The 17,142-nt window shown below is 40.8% G+C and overlaps 1 protein-coding gene across 1 annotated transcript; it reads left to right on the forward strand.

Annotated features, from left to right (window-relative positions):
• The first annotated feature begins 303 nt into the window (after positions 1–303).
• On the forward strand, positions 304–7,817 carry LOC120043858 (proteasome assembly chaperone 1-like). The gene is made up of 5 exons (XM_038988462.1): positions 304–309; positions 6,799–6,861; positions 7,037–7,235; positions 7,351–7,481; positions 7,740–7,817. The coding sequence occupies exons 1-5, from the start codon at positions 304–306 to the stop codon at positions 7,815–7,817; spliced, it is 477 nt and encodes a 158-aa protein (XP_038844390.1).
• The last annotated feature ends 9,325 nt before the right edge of the window (positions 7,818–17,142 follow it).

Raw genomic sequence — 17,142 nt, forward strand, 5'->3', positions numbered from 1 at the left:
TGTGATATTTCATAGTTTTGATGTCTTCACTAATATTCTACAATGTAGAAAATTGTAAAAAAGAAAAACCCTTGAATGAGTAGGTGTGTCCAAACTTTTGACTGGTACTGTATGTTTTCCAGTTTCTTGAAATGCAACGTATTTCTATGTGGAAACTGAAATGGTCTATTCATTCCTTTGCCCTTTTAGTAGACACTCTTATCCAGAGCAACTTACAGTGGTGAGAGTATAGCAGTGGGAAGTAGTTTGGAGGTGGGGCTGCGATTTGCAGTAGGGAAAAAAATGTGCGCACTGAAGACATCTATGTCGGTCTGCTAATACAGGACTAGTAAAGGCCCAGTGCACTACTTTTGTGAATAAAAAAAATATATATTTTTTGATGTAACTTGAATCTGATAATTATTTGTACAAAACAGTTAGTCTGATAATACTTGTGGAATATAAAAATACTTGCTTGATATATGTTTTCCAGTTTATTGAATTACTTTGCAACTGCAACTTATTTCTATGTGAAAACTGAAATGGTCTATTAATTCCTTTTCCATTTAAGTAGACACTCTTATCCAGAGCAACTTACAGTTGTGACTGCATACATTTTCATACTGGTCCCCCATGGGAATCGAATCTACAACCCTAGCATTGCAAGTGCCATGCTCTACCAACTGAGCCACATCATCACAAACTACTTGATGTATCAATGTACTCAATTACTGTACTGTGCTTTGTTTTTCTTCATGGTGATGCAAAGTCTACAGGTACAAACCTAGATGACCAGCCTATGTACATCTTGGCCATGTACTGTTATAATCTCAACCTGGCACAGCCAGAAGAGGACTGGCCACCCCTCAGAGCCTGGTTCCTCTCTAGGTTCCTGCCATTCTAGGGAGTTTTTCCTAGCCACCGTGCTTCTACATCTGCATTGCTTGCTGTTTGGGGTTTCAGGCTGGGTTTATGTATAGCGCTTTGTGACATCTGCTGCTGTAAGAAGGGCTTTATAAATAAATTTGATTGATTGACTGATTGATATGTATAATACAGTAATGTACATTTACATTAAGTGGTTTGTAAGGATGGAAAATTAATACTGCACAAAGTGGATGTTTCCATATTTGATGAAGAAAAATTTGATCTGGATGTTTTGTGTCTTTGCCCATAACTTTGCACGTTTTTTATGTAAATGTTTGAGGATGTCACGACTTCCGCCGAAGTCGGTCCCTCCTTGTTCGGGCGGCGTTCGGTGGTCGAAGTCACCGGCCTTCTAGCCATCGCTGCTCCACCTTTCATTTTCCATTTGTTTTGTCTTCCCTCACACCTGGTTCACATTCCCTCATCAGACTAAATGTATATTACCCTCTGTTTCCCCCATGTCTGTGTGTGGAATTGTTCTTTGTGTAGGGCGTTACGCTACAGGCTGGCTTGTTTCAAACCTAGGTTTGTTTGTTTTGTTTAATCCGGTTCATGTTACCGTGGTTGTGCTTTGTGCTGCCTCCCCTGTGCCTTTGGGCCAGGGTGTATATTAAAGTTCTCCTGTTATCACTCATCTCTGCTCTCCTGCGCCTGACTTCCCGGCAAGCAGTCACTCACCCCGTTACAGAGGACAGGTTTTTGTTCTTTCTGGATTCCATTACAATGACAAATCACAGAGAAAGGGACAGGGCAACAACTCTTACAATTCCAACAATTGAATCCTGCAAGATACTGTTCTTAATTATAAGTACCTTTTTTTTGCCAAAGCAGAAATGCTGAAAATATGTTTTTCCTGTGCTACAGACGTCTATATCGGTCCGCTAATACTAGTAATGGTCCAGTGGACTACTGTTGTGATTCTAAAAAATATACAGTGCCTTCGGAAAGTATTCAGACCCCTTGACTTTTTAAACATTTTGTTATGTTACAGCCTTATTCTAAAACTGATTAAAACCAATTTTTCCCTTATCAATCTACACACAATACTCCATAATGACAAAGCAAAAACAGATTTTTTAAATTTTATTTACCCCTTTTTCGTGGTATCCAATTGGTAGTTACAGTCTTGTCTCATCGCTGCAACTCCCGTACGGACTCGGGAGAGGCGAAGGTCGAGAGCTGTGCGTCCTCCGAAACACAACCCATCCCAACCAAGCCGCACTGCTTCTTGACACATTGCCCACTTAACCCGGAAGATAGCCGCACCAATGTGTCGGAGGAAACACCGTACACCTGGCGACCGTGTCAGCATGCACTGCGCCCAGCCTGCCACAGGAGTCGCTAGTGCACGATGGGACAAGGACATCCCTGCCGGCCAAACCCTCCTCTAACCCGGACAACGCTGGGCCAATTGTGCGCCACCCCATGGGTCTCCCGGTCGCGGCCGGCTGCGACAGAGCCTAGACTCGAACCCAGAATTTCTAGTGGCACAGCTAGCACTGTGATGCTGTGCCTTAGACCACTTTTTTTTACTGAACTATCACATTTACATTAGTACTCAGACCCTTTACTCAGTACTTTGTTGAAGCACCTTTGGCAGTGATTACAGCCTCAAGTCTTCTTGGGTATGACGCTACAAGCTTGGCACACATGTATATGGGGAGTTTCTCCCATTCCTCTCTGCAGATCCTCTCAAGCTCTGTCAGGTTGGATGGGGAGCAATGCTGCACAGTTATTTTCAGGTGTCTCCAGAGATGTTTGATTGGGTTCAAGTTTGGCTGGGCCACTCAAGGACATTCAGAGACTTGTCCCGAAGCCACTCCTGCGTTGTCTTGGCTGTGTGCTTATGGTCGTTGTCCTGTTGGAAGGTGAACCTTCGCCCCAGTCTTAGGTCCTGAGCGCTCTGGAGCAGGTTTTCATCAAGGATCTATGTACTTTGCTCTGTTCATCTTTGCCTCGATCGTGACTAGTCTCCCAGTCCCTGTCGCTGAAAAACATCCCGTCAGCATGATGCTGCCACCACCATGCTTCACCTTAGGAGTTTTGGCAAACTCCAAGCGGGCTGTCATGTCATGTGCCTTTTATTGAAGAGTGGCTTCCGTCTGGCCACTCTACCATAAATGCCTGATTGTTGGAGTGCTGCAGAGATGGTTGTCCTTCTGGAAGATTCTCAAATCTCCACAGAGGAACTCAAAAGCTCTGTCAAATCAAATCCAATAAAATTTTATTGGTCACATACACATGGTTAACAGATGTTAATGCGAGTGTAGCGACAGTGCAGTAATATCTAACAAGTAATCTAACAATTTAACAACAACTACCTTATACACACAAGTGTAAAGGAATGATGCAGTAGATGGTATAGAGTACAGTATATACATATGAGATGAGTAATGTAGGGTATGTAAACATTATATAAAGTGACATTGTTTAAAGTGACTAGTGATACATTTATTACATCCAATTTTTAATTATTAAAGTGGCTAGAGATTTGAGTCAGTATGTTGGCAGCAGCCACTCAATGTTAGTGATGGCTGTTTAACAGTCTGACAGTCTTCACCACGCTGTCTGTGTGGGTGGACCATTTCAGTTTGTCCGTGATGTGTATGCCAAGAAACTTAAAACTTTCCACTTTCTCCACTACTGTCCCGTCGATGTGGATGGGGGGTGCTCTCTCCTGCTGTTTCCTGAAGTCCACGATCATCTCCTTTGTTTTGTTGACGTTAAACTGTGAAGTTGTTTTCCTGACACCACACTCCGAGGGCCCTCATCTCCTCCCTGTAGTCCATCTCGTCATTGTTGGTAATCAAGCCTAACACTGTATTCTCGTCTGCAAACTTGATGATTGAGTTGAAGGCGTGCATGGCCACGCAGTCATGGGTGTTCAGGGAGTACAGGAGAGGGCTGAGAATGCACCCTTGTGGGGCCCCAGTGTTGAGGATCAGCGGGGTGGAGATGTTGTTTCCTACCCTCACCACCCGAGTGACCATCGGGTTCTCGGTCATCTCCCTGACCAAGGCCATTCTCCCGTTTAAAAATGATGGAGGCCACTGTGTACTTGGGGACCTTCATTGCTGGAGACAGTTTTTGGTACCCTTCCCCAGATCTGTGCCTCAACACAATCCTGTCTCGGTGCTTTACGGACAATTCATTTGACCTCATGGCTTGGTTTTTCTCTGACATTCACTGTCACAGTGGGACCTTATAAAGACAGGCGTGTGCCTTTCCAAATCATGTCCAATCAATAGAATTTACCACAGGTGGACTCCAATCAAGTTGTAGAAACATCTCAAGAATGATCAATGGAAACAGGATGCACCTGAGCTCAATGTCGAGTCTCACAGCAAAGGGTCTGATTACTTACGTAAATAAGGCATTTCTGTTTTTTATTCTTTATAAATTCGCAAAACAATCAAAAAAATTGTTTTCGCTTTGTCATTATGGGGCATTGTGTGTAGATTGGAGTTTTTTTTAATGTTATTTAATACATTTTAGAAAAAGGCTTTAACTTAACAAAATGTGGAAAAAGTCAAGGGGTCTGAATACATTCCGAAGACTCTGTATATATATTTTAGTTTTTTAAGTTGATTTTTCAAAGGGACCTGCAGCACCCCTACTTCCCGCGGCTATGCACGAGGAACACAAGTGTATTACCTGGATCCTAGACGATAGTCAATTTTAACAGTCTCAATATCAACACAAAAATATTTGCGATGTCTTGGACATACAGTTGAAGTCGGAAGTTTACATACACTTAGGTTGGAGTCATTAAAACTAATTTTTCAACCACTCCACAAATTTCTTGTTAACAAACTATAGTTTTGGCAAGTCGGTTAGAACATCTACTGTGTGCATGACACAAGTAATTTTTCCAACAATTGTTTACAGACAGATTTATATTTTATAATTCACTGTATCACAATTCCAGTGGGTCAGAAGTTTACATACACTAAGTTGACTGTGTCTTTAAACAGCTTGGAAAATTCCAGAAAATAATGTCATGGCTTTAGAACCTTCTGATAGGCTAATTGACATCATTTGAGTCAATTGGAGGTGTACCTGTGGACGAATTTCAAGGTCTACCTTCAAAATCAGTGCTTCTTTGCTTGACATCATGGGAAAATCTAAATAAATCAGCCAAGACCTCAGAAAAAAAAATGTAGACCTCCACAAGTCTGATTCATCGTTGGGAGCAATTTCCAAATGCCTGAAGGTACCATGTTCATCTGTACAAACAATAGTACGCAAGTATATACACAATGGGACCATGCAGCTGTCATACCGCTCAGGAATGAGACACGTTGTGTCTCCTAGAGATGAACGTACTTTGGTGTGAAAATATGCAAATCAATCCCAGAACAGCAGCAAAGGACCTTGTGAAGATGCTGGAGGAAACGGGTACAAAACCGCGATTAAAAAAGCCAGACTACGGTTTGCAACTGCACATGGGGATAAAGATCGTACTTTTTGGAGAAATGTCCTCTGGTCTGATGAAACAAAAATAGAGCTGTTTGGCCATAATGACCATCGTTATGTTTGGAGGAAAAGGGGGATGCTTGCAAGCTGAAGAACACCATCCCAACCGTGAAGCACGGGGGTGGCAGCATCATGTTGTGGGGGTTCTTTGCTGCAGGAGGGACTGGTGCATTTCACAAAATAGGTGGCATCATGAGGTAGGAAAATTATGTGGATATATTGAAGCAACATCTCAAGACATCAGTCAGGAAGTTACAGCTTGTTCACACATGGGTCTTCCAAATAGACAATGACCCCAAGCATACTTCCAAAGTTGTGGTAAAATGGCTTCAGGACAACAAAGTCAAGGTATTGGAGTGGCCATCACAAAGCCCTGACCTCAATCCTATAGAACATTTGTGGGCAGAACTGGAAATACCTGACTACAAACCTGACTCAGTTACACCAGCTCTGTCAGGAGGAATGGGCCAAAATTCACCCAATTTATTGAGGGAAGCTTGTGGAAGGCTAACCGAAAAGTATATATTTTTTAAAGGCAATGCTACCAAATTCTAATTGAGTGTATGTAAACTTCTGACCCACAGGGAATGTGATGAAAGAAATAAAAGCTGAACTAATTCTCTCTACTATTATTCTGACATTTCACATTCTTAAAATAGTGGTGATCCTAGCTGACCTAAGACAGGGAATGTTTACTAGGATTAAGTGTCAGAAATTGTGAAAACCTGAATTTAAATTAATTTGGCTAAGGTGTATGTAAACTTCTGACTTTAACTCTATATCCATTTCAAAAAACATCTACATTTAAATGGTATTAATATTAATTTGCATATATTCCCGTTAATTCCCATGGAAAGTTTCCACCTCTGAATCTTCCCCAAAAGGTGCAACCCTAGTCCTTTAGTTGCCCAGCCAGAGCCTTGAGCCCGATCGAACATCTCTGGAGAGACATGAAAATCGCTGTGCAGCAACGCTCCCCATTCAACCTGACAGAGCTTGAGAGGATCTGCAGAGAAGAATGGGAGAAACTCTGTAATCGCTGCCAAATGTGCTTCAACAAAGTACTGAGTAAAGGTTCTGAATACTTATGTAAATGTAATATTTCCGTTTTGTATTTTTTTTGTAATTTACAAACATTTCTACAAACGTGTTTATGCTTTGTCTTTATGGGGTATTGTGTGTAGATTGATGAGGGGGAAAAAACAATTTTAATTTATTTTAGAATAAGGCTGTAACGTAACAAAATGTGGGAAAAGTAAACATGTCTGAATACTTTCCGAATGCATTGTATATGGAACTTTTAAGGTGTGTTTTTAACTATTTTAATTGCTTCTGTAGTCCGAGTGAAACGCTGAGATATGCAACTCAGCGACTACAACAGATTCTTTAAAGCGTATTATTGTTTTCTTTTTGTAGGTTTTAATATGCCAAAGTACTTGTTACATTGCTGAGGACCAGCTGTTTGAATGGACAGAAAAGGTAAGGCTCTTGTGATTTTATTGTTGTCTTGTAGAGGTTAATGCCCTCTGCTTGATATGAATACATTACGCAGATGTAAGGTTATAATTAAGGAGCTATGGTGACCAAAAACCATTCTTCAGCAATGACTAAAGGTCTCTCTGTCTGCCCTTCTCTCTCCTTCCTTCTGTACTAGGTGTTTGGCTGCCTTGAGTATAGAGAGCTCAATGTGATGGTGCTTTCAGACAGCCCTGTGGCTGAGTACAAAATGCCAGACTACCTCTACGGTAGCACCATCCCCTTCATACGCTCCCTCAAGAGCAGTGCTTACAAATGCCAGGCCTTTTGCCCTGCAGTAGGGCAGCCCAGCATCCTCACTGGACTGCCAGCTGCAGGTACCGCCACACTGTCTCTGCTCTCCATGGGTTCAGGAAAAAGTCATGGTCATTCTTGGATTATTTTCACACAGAATAACCCAAATTCAAAAATGAATCTCTATTCTTTCCTCAGTACTGAGCCACTGCCAAGTCCATCAGATTCCAGCTGTTCTGTACCAATGTTACTCTGATGTCATCAGCCCAGACTCAGTCACCATGGAAACCTACAAACCTGCTCTGACAAGTTTAAGCAAGTTGGTTAAAGTGAGTACTGTACACAGGAGGTTGCTGAGGGTTGGATGGCTCATAATGCCTGGAACAAAGTGAATGGAATAGCATCAAACACATTTGATACCATTCTGCTCCAGGCATTACCTCGAGCCTGTTCTCCCCAATTAAGGTGCCACCAATCTCCTGTCACATATCACAAAAATAGGAGTGGTAGAATGAACACATTTGTTTTCTTAAGAGCAGTGAGTATCTTCATTTTGCTGATCCCTCTTTCTCTCCTTTAACCACCAGTTGGAGTCTTGTCCGAGTGCAGACGTCCTCCGAAAGGTTGCTAAAATCAGCGAGACTCAGAGTAACCTGTATACTTAAATCAGCGAGACTCAGAGTAACCTGTATACTTAAATGTGGAGGGTTTATTTTGACTCGATAGGCTTTGTATTTGTCTTTTATTTAACTGCAAAATAATATGCAATTGATGTTTCATTTTCAATAAATAAAAACAAATCACCCCCATGATAATAATACATTTCTGATTGATCTGAACACTGAAATTGACTGACATTTAGGTGTGAATAGCCAAATAAATTCTCCAACACAGTATATAAAATTATATTCAGAGTCAAGACCCAGCTCCATTTGTTCCACAGTCACAATTTTTGTTCCAAAAGTCCTTCTTTGTCATAGGTAAAACATTTGCCCCAAGAACCCAACTTAACCATGATGGTTGTTCCACCCTGCAGCTTGGCAGTATAACAACCTATTATACTGCCAAACAACCTTTCAAAGAAATCTTTCAAAGATTTTGAATGTTTGCTTTAGCCAGCCTGAAGTGCTAGTGGGTTGGGGTTTGCACTTATGGGACTTTTTAATTGCAACAGAAGCTCAATCAAGCACACATGAGGGTTTGAAATGATTTCAAATACTATTTGATCCCAGGTCTGTATGGCACTATATGCCAATGCTGATCATGTCTACATTTCTGCATTGGTTGTAGTTTAAACATTTTTGGGGACCTAAACAGGTTGAGGCAGGTTTACACTGTGAATCTTCTGTTATATTTCGAAATGCAACCCAGGAATGCAGACTCAGAAAGTTAGTGCCAGTGTGTGTGTGTTCAGATTTCACTTTCACCTGCTACTCTTTTTGTTGACTTTGCGACAAGATATTGTACCAAGTCATCGCATTCAACATATGGTAAGTTACTTAAATCATTTAGCGTAACACAAGGATCTTGTCTTATATACTGTTTATTACCATTCTGCGACGACAAACTTTTAACATAACTTAGCAGTATTTAAACATGAAAAACCACTTACTAATACTGCTTTACAATAATATGCGTACACTTCCCAGTTGCCAAAATTTGAATGGTTCGCCTAATTTCAGTTTGTGACAAAACAAGCAATGTATAGTGTGCAGAATCATTGTGCCTTCTAAAGCAGTGAGAAATATATTTTCAATAAGCAAAATATCACGTTTTCAGCACTTTGAAGCTGGTGTACAAAACCGAAAGTAAAAGCAAAAATGTTATTTAAGGGGAGCCTAGAAATGGTGCAAATGGAACAGGTCTACCGCTTCTCAGACTTACACTCACATTTGTAGATTAAAAAGCTGAGAGGGGTGCAATTGCGGCCCTCATTTCGGGCCGTTCCAGTATGTGGGCATTCCTGTATCTGCCCTTACGAAAAAAGATTGCATTTACTGCAGTTTCAAAGAAGTAACATTTACTGCAGTTTCAAACTTGCTATATTTTTTGTAAGGGTGCAGGAATCCCTCTTCATACTTCTATCTGTTGGTAAATTTTTAAGAAAGGTATCCGGTACATAGGTGGGAGTCAGGGACGCGTACACTAGGTGGCGGTAATGCACCATAACGTTGGATGCCAACCACGATAAACCCCACAGAAGAAAATAAGAAGCGGGGACAATAACCGTAGCCAGTGATGCAATATTCGCCATTTTCTTGCTTATTTGAAAGCGATTTGACGATTGAAAATATATTGGTCGCGGTTTGAAGGTTTTTGGGCTATTACTAACTTTTACGGCGGCCACCAAGGCATTTCCCTTAGAAAATATATAATTCACTGTTACTTGCTACTGACTGTCAGAAAGCGAGTCAGGCTACTGATTGAGTGGTGGGAGGGAGATTGAGTGCATGTGTACAGCTATTGGCTGAGTCATGTGAACGAGAGAAGACCGCAGCAAGCCACACGTCGCGTGATAACTTTTTACCAGTTGTAGAGGCTATTTAGATGCCTATTTCCAACCCTTTTTCCATAAAACATTAATACGCTAGAAATAATGTACATAAAGAAATAATGAAGCACTGGAAAACGACTTTGGCGCACCAGAGCACATTACAATAGTTCGCTAAGAGGTGGTTTAAACTGTTTTCTAATGTTGAGTTTGCTTAAACCCTCTCTGGGATAGACGGGAAGCTACCATCCCACCTTGCCAAAAGCCAGTGAAAATGCAGAGCGCCAAATTCAAATAAATTACTATAAAAATTCAACTTTCATTAAATCACACATGCAAGATACCAAATTAAAGCTACACTTGTTGTGAATCCAGCCAACATGTCAGATTTCAAATGGGCTTTTCGGCGAAAGCAAACGATGCTATTATCTGAGGATAGCACCATAGTAAACAAAGAGAGAGAAGCATATTTCAACCCTGCAGGCGCGACACAAAACGCAGAAATAAATATAATTCATGCCTTACCTTTGAAGAGCTTCTTTTGTTGGCACTCCAATATGTCCCATAAACATCACAAATGGTCCTTTTGTTCGATTAATTCCGTCGATATATATCCAAAATGTCAATTTATTTGGTGCGTTTGATCCAGAAAAACACCGGTTCCAACTTGTGCAACATGACTACAAAATATCTCAAAAGTTACCTGTAAACTTTGCCAAAACATTTCAAACTACTTTTGTAATACATCTTTAGGTATTTTTTAAAGTAAATAATTGAAGACGGGATGATCTGTGTTCAATACAGGATTAAAACAAACTGTAGCTAGCTTTCTGGTCACGCGCCTCTATCTAACAGTACACTTCAAGTTACCCTTGTTCTGGATGGCTGTACTTCTTCATTACACAAAGGAAAAACCTCAACCAATTTCTAAAGACTCTAAAGAAGGTCCCTTAGAAATCTGGATTCCCAATGAAAACCCATTGAAAAGAGTGACCTAAAAAAAAAAAAAAATCTGAATGGTTTGTCCTCGGGGTTTTGGCTGCTAAATAAGTTCTGTTATACTCACAGACATGATTCAAACAGTTTTAGAAACTTCAGAGTGTTTTCTATCCAAATCTACTAATAATATGCATATATTATCTTCTGGGGATGAGTAGCTGGCAGTTGAATTTGGGTATGCTTTTCATCCAAACGTGAAAATGCTGCCCCTTATCCTAGAAAACGGTATCAAACGATTTGTTTTATGCATGCTCAGTTCTTGGGTCTCGGTGGCTGCCCGAATGGAAATTTCAAATGTTAGTTATGGAACTCCCTCACGTGATTCTTTTTATGGGGAAAAGTCCTCAATGAAACTGACATTAAATGTGGAGAATGATACATTTGCTTCTGTTGGCCATCAAGTAGGATACTATTTGATATAATACATATTGTAACGATCCTGTAAGCCCACCGAAACTCGCACGTTGTTTGTTGACTAGCGAAAACAGTCTTGGACACTGATTTCCCATCGAATAATCAAGTTGTAATTTTTTGGGATGAACAGACAGTTCACACCAGCACTGACAAACCGCACACAACGCCTTCCCAAAAACTCTATCAGCATGCCTCCCGCATCCTCACATACAGCAACTCATTTGTATATCATTGTGTGATAGGCTGAGAGACTTTCGAATGGGTAAAACATTACAATATGTTGAAATTACGATATCACTGGAGTCATTGCAAATCAATTTGTGCCGCTTGTGTAGCCTACCTGGAGCCGTCAATCCAATTTTAATAAATAGCCTATAACTTCAGTTTCTTGTTGTAGCCTTGTGTAATTTTGCAATTATTAATGGACATGTTTAGTTAAGTAAATTGGAAGTTATCAAAGCTCTATGGCAATTGCTGATCAGTTGTTAGAATACATTAGATTGACGCAACAGTAGTCAGATTAAGCTACAGGTATAAAAAAAAATCTATAAAAAAAATGATTGTCAACAACACTGGCTGTTGTTCGCAAGCATATTTGGTTTATTCATATTTTCGTTCAGTGATTGAAATTATGACCCCATCCTCAGTAGTCAATCCAGCAGGCTATTGTAAAACACAAGCATTTATTACCTCGAAATCGCTTCGCTATTCATGTTGAAAAAATGAGTCTGTTAATTTGAACTAATCAAGCTGCTAAATCGTTCAGTTTACATCTTGCCTACATCTTGTCTAGGCTACTGTGGACTATCTGAAATGAGATGTAGGCCTATCAGGGGCTATAGGCTACCTGCCTTTATATAAGCAAACCATGACAACATTTACAATCGTAAACCCAGATTTTAATCTGTAGCCTATGCCTATTGACATTAAATTTTTTTTTTTTTTTTATATATATATATATATATATATATATATATATATATATATATATATATATATATATATATATATATATATATATATATATATATATATATTCACCTTTATTTAACCAGGTAGGTCAGTTGAGAACAAGTTCTCATTTACAACTGCGACCTGGCCAAGATAAAGCAAAGCAGTGCGACACAAACAACAACACAGAGTTACACATGGAATAAACAAACTACATTAGAAACATTTTAAAAAGTCTATATACAGTGTGTGCAAATGGCGTGAGGAGGAGGCGTGAGGAGGCAATAAATAGGCCATAGGCAAAATGACAAGTTGATCTCGCAAATGGGCCATTTGTAATGGTTTGTAGTCTTAACATCTGGCACATAATAACAGCACAATTACCAGAAAATAGTCTAACATTCGTTTTTTTAATGTTCATCCAAGTGTTTCTTGCTCAGAGATTTCGAGATCCTCTGACCAATTTTCATCACTCAAACTCTCCTGTCGGATTTATCTACAGTTATGCACATGCGCAAAGGGGATTTATTTACAATTATAAACCTGGTTCGAGCACTTAATGCTGATTGGATGAACGCCTTGGTATATCAGACCATATACCATGGGTATGACAAAAAAATACTTTTTATTCTAATTATGTTGGTAACCAATTTATAATAGTAATTAGGCACCCCGGGGTTTGTAGTATATGGTCAATATACCACGGTCTAACGGCTGTATCCAGGCACTCCGCGTTGCGTCACGCTTAAGAACAGCCCTTAGCCGTGTAATACAGTGCATTCGGAAAGTATTCAGACACCTTGACGTTTTCCTCATTTTGTTACGTTACAGCCTTATTCTAAAATGTATTAAATTGTGACTCCTTGCGGTGGGCTGGGCGCCTGCAGGCTGAATGTTTTTTCCTCAGTTGAACGGTGTTTCCTCCGACACATTGGTGGAGCTGGCTTCCGGGTTAATCGTGCGGGTGTTAATTAAGAAGCGTGGTTTGACGGGTCATGTTTCGGAGTATGCATGACTTGATCTTCGCCTCTTCCGAGCCCGTTGGGGAGTTGCGGCAATGAGACAAGATCACGAAATTGGCGAGAAAAAGTGGGTAAAAAAATAAATAAATGGAAATATCACATTTACATAAGTATTCAGACCCTTTACTCAGTACTTTGTTGAAGCACCTTTGTCAGCGATTACAGCCTTGAGTCTTCTTGGGTATGATGCATATCTGTCTAAAAACATAATCTTGAAAAATACCTAATTTTGAGAGCAATTTGATGTCGATGCAACCTTCAAAGTTCTATTATGTGCTTCATTTAGTCAAATTTCTCATAAAAACATGTCTGTCTGTCAGTTTTATTTTGTTAGAGGTAATAAGTCTTATTGCCAGTGACGGCTAAGGAGGAAGAAGTGTGGAGAACACAAAATGGCAAGTAGGGCACCTCCCTCCCTCGGTAAGTTCTGTGGCAATGTTCAGGATATACAGTACCCTGTAAAAGAAAAACTCATTCCCATTTGAGGAGTGCATCAGGAATATACTGAGCTCTTTCTTTGACAGGGGAGACCCACCATCGGTCAGAGATGAAGATTGTGCTAATTGGGGGAAGACAGATGTGGGATATAGAAGCCAGCGGGAAGAGTTCAATAGGAAACACCATCCTGGGCAGAGACATTTTTGAGACGGGAAGAAGAACTGCTCAATGTGTGAGCGGACAACGGTATGTGTATGGGAGGCAGATAACTTTGATTGACACCCCAGGCTGGTGGTGGGGTTATCCTGTAGATAATACTCCCAAATTGGATCAATTGGAAATCATGAGAAGTGTATATCTATGTCATCCTGGACCCCAAGCCTTTCTCTTGGTCATTCCCGTGGACACCGTTTTCCCCGACATATTCAAAAGATCGTTACAGGAACACATGGAGCTATTCAATGAAAGAGTCTGGAGACACACTATTGTGCTGTTTAGTACAATCACTCCCCCCAATGACAGAAGTTTACAGAAACACATAAGAGATTGGCCGGATCTTCATTGGCTTATTAAGAAGTGTGGGAACAGGTATCATGTTCTGAATGTCAATAACAAGGGTGATGGCACCCAGGTCACAGAGCTGCTGGAGAAGATAGAAGAAATGGTGGCAGGAAATGATGGCAATCATTATGAGACAGACCAAGCTCTGTCTGAAGAGCTCGAAGAGAAGAAATTAGCAGTGATTGAAGTAGCCAAACAGATGATGGCTAAGGTACAGAAACAAAGGACCAGACTCAGAGCGCTGATCGAAGGTGAGCTTAAATGTGTGTGTGAAATACTAAGGACAAGATTGAATGAAACCTGACATAGCATTATACATATAGTTTCTTCTTGAGTACCAGAAAAATTGTATAACACAGGAGCAACCACCCACTCTCTTACCTCAGAGCATTTGATCTGCATCCTCACTGTAGATTTCTGATTTATTTTCAATTTTAAAGGAGAGGCAACTAGCCCAACATACCTCAGGCTTGTGATTGTTGGGGCACAATGGGCTGCTAGGAGCTCAGCAGGAAACACCATTCTGGGGGAAGGTGTGTTTGATGTTGCTGATAATACAAGAAGAACAGTGCACTGTGTGACAAGACATGGTGAAGTAGCAGGGAGGCAGCTTACGGTGGTTGACACACCAGGCTGGCACTATAATAGTTCTCTACAGAGCACCTCCAAGATGGATAGATTTGAGATAGTGCACAGTGTGTTTCAATGTCCTCCAGGACCTCATGCGGTCCTTCTGGTGGTTCCCTTTGCAACAGCATTCAACAAATCATATAAGAGAGCGGTTGAGGAGCACATGGGTCTCCTCACAGATGCAGTCTGGAAGCACACGATTGTGCTCTTCACACGAGGAGACTGGCTGGGAGACACAACTGTTGAGCAGCGCATTGCGAGTGAAGGGGAGGGTCTTCAGTGGCTCATTGAGAAATGTGGTAACAGATACCATGTTTTTGACAACAAGAATCGAAGTGATGCAACCCAGGTAACCGAGCTTCTGGAGAAAGTAGAGGAGATGGTGGCAGAAAACAGAGGTTGTCCTTATGAAATTGACAGAGATGTTTCAGCAGACTTGGAACAGAAAAAGAGGGCTGGAAAAGAAAGAGCTCAAAAGATCACGATGAAGGTGCAGAGACAAATGACGACACTCAGAGAACTGTTTAAAGGTGAGTTTATTTGAATTCTAAGCATAAAACTAACAGAATATGTCTACTTTCACCACTTCTACATTGTTGTTTCAGTTTCCTCTGTGGACAAACATTTGTGCATATCTCCTAGGTAAATAAAAATCCATCTGTTATTGATTTAGTTTGGAATTAGTCTTCTTAAACACCCTTGAGTTTAGGAAATAGAAGAAAAGTTTTGTTTTTGTAACAAGAGCATGCAAAAATTGTAGATTTATATTTTTAAGGGGAGGAACAAATATTCTCTGAGGATGAGTTGAGAATTGTACTTGTTGGGAGAAGAGAGGCTGGGAAGAGTGTGGCAGGAAACACAATACTGGTTGGAGAGTTGTTTCCGACAGCTTTGACCAAGGTATGGAAACTTGAATTCACCCTGCTCTATATCCCTTCAGATACTGTATGAATGCAACATACTTTGAGATTTTGGGTCCTCCTGTGCTGTAACTGTAACTATCGTTTAAAGTGTCTATATCATTAAAGTGGAAATTAAAGCCCAGGAAATGTTTCTTTAATACTAAGGAGTTTGTTGAAATGAAAAACATAGAGCGATGTTCGTGTATGACATTCCCTCATTCCCCTAAATACAGGTAAAGTTATTTTCTGCTTAATTATTCTGATTATAAATGTTTTTGTTGTTGATATATTTAGGAATTCAGAATTCAAAACAGAACTATGCAGTGTGTAATGCAACAAAAGAGAGTTGCTGGGATGAAGCTCAAAGTTGTAGATACACCAGGCTGGTGGAAGAGAACCCCACAGGATGCACAAGATTGGGTTCAAGATGAAGTGGTGCGCAGTGTGTCTCTCTGTCCACCTGGCCCCCATGCTTTTCTTCTGGTCATTCCCATTTCTGCACCATTTTCAGAGGGAGACCTCAAAGCAGTAGAGGAGCACCTTGGGCTATTAACTGAGAAAGTCTGGAGACACACAATGGTGCTGTTCACCTGGGGAGATTGGCTAGGAGACAGAGCCATTGAGGAATATATTGAGAGAGAAGGAGAGGCACTCCAACAACTTGTTGAAAAATGTGGGAACAGGTATCATGTAATGAACTGCCATGGCTGGGATGATGGCTATCAGGTCACAACACTGTTGAGGAAGGTAAAGGAGATGGTTGTACGTAACAAAGGGCACAATTTCACTATTGCACAGAAGAGTAGGCAGAAGCCAATGCTTCACTGGTTAGCAGGAAAAGGCATGATGACTGAAGAGGAATGGAACAGGAGAGAAGAGGAACTCATAGAGCGGATGTTGAAGGCAGTGGTGGTAGAACCAGAGGAATCCAAACTGCCATTTGTACGGGGGAAGGAAAGCATTGATTTCTTCATCCCCAGCAGTACGTTTGACATTACATTTTCCAAATCTGTTCGTTTTTTTTTTTTATCTTAGAAATGTTTATTAGAATCCTTAACATTTATTGTTGGGTAGTCCAGTCAAAGGGATCTTCTAACAGTGTTTGTTGCCCTGGTTTTCAGTGAGCTGTGAGACTCCCTCTGAAGTTGGAAGTTCCTACATAAATTATGGAGCACATGCCAAGGTGTCTGAATGGAGAGTGAAGTATGCTGGGAGATCTGCTGCATCCTCTGGGCACGGCACTATGAGTTCAGCAGTCAGTTACATGGGCGAATCTCTGGACCGATGGGAGAATCTAGTCAAGGAGAGTCTGGGGGACGGCAAGATAAGGGCAAAGATGTTGGATAGTCCTGCAAAGTCAGAGGCCCACACTTATGGGGTGAAAACCAAACGTAGGAATTCACATTGAGCTTAGTTCAAAATGAAAATACCAAGACTAAGAAAGTAATACCTACTTTTGAGAAAATACATAACACGTGTACTGTTCTTGGAGCAGCTCTTGCCTTGGCTTGACACATCTGGGGTATAATATCAGGACCTCATCCGAGGAGTGCCATAAGCAAGTTCACTGAAAAAAAAATTA

Source organism: Salvelinus namaycush, chromosome 3, assembly GCF_016432855.1.
Source record: "Salvelinus namaycush isolate Seneca chromosome 3, SaNama_1.0, whole genome shotgun sequence".
Lineage (NCBI taxonomy): Eukaryota > Metazoa > Chordata > Actinopteri > Salmoniformes > Salmonidae > Salvelinus > Salvelinus namaycush.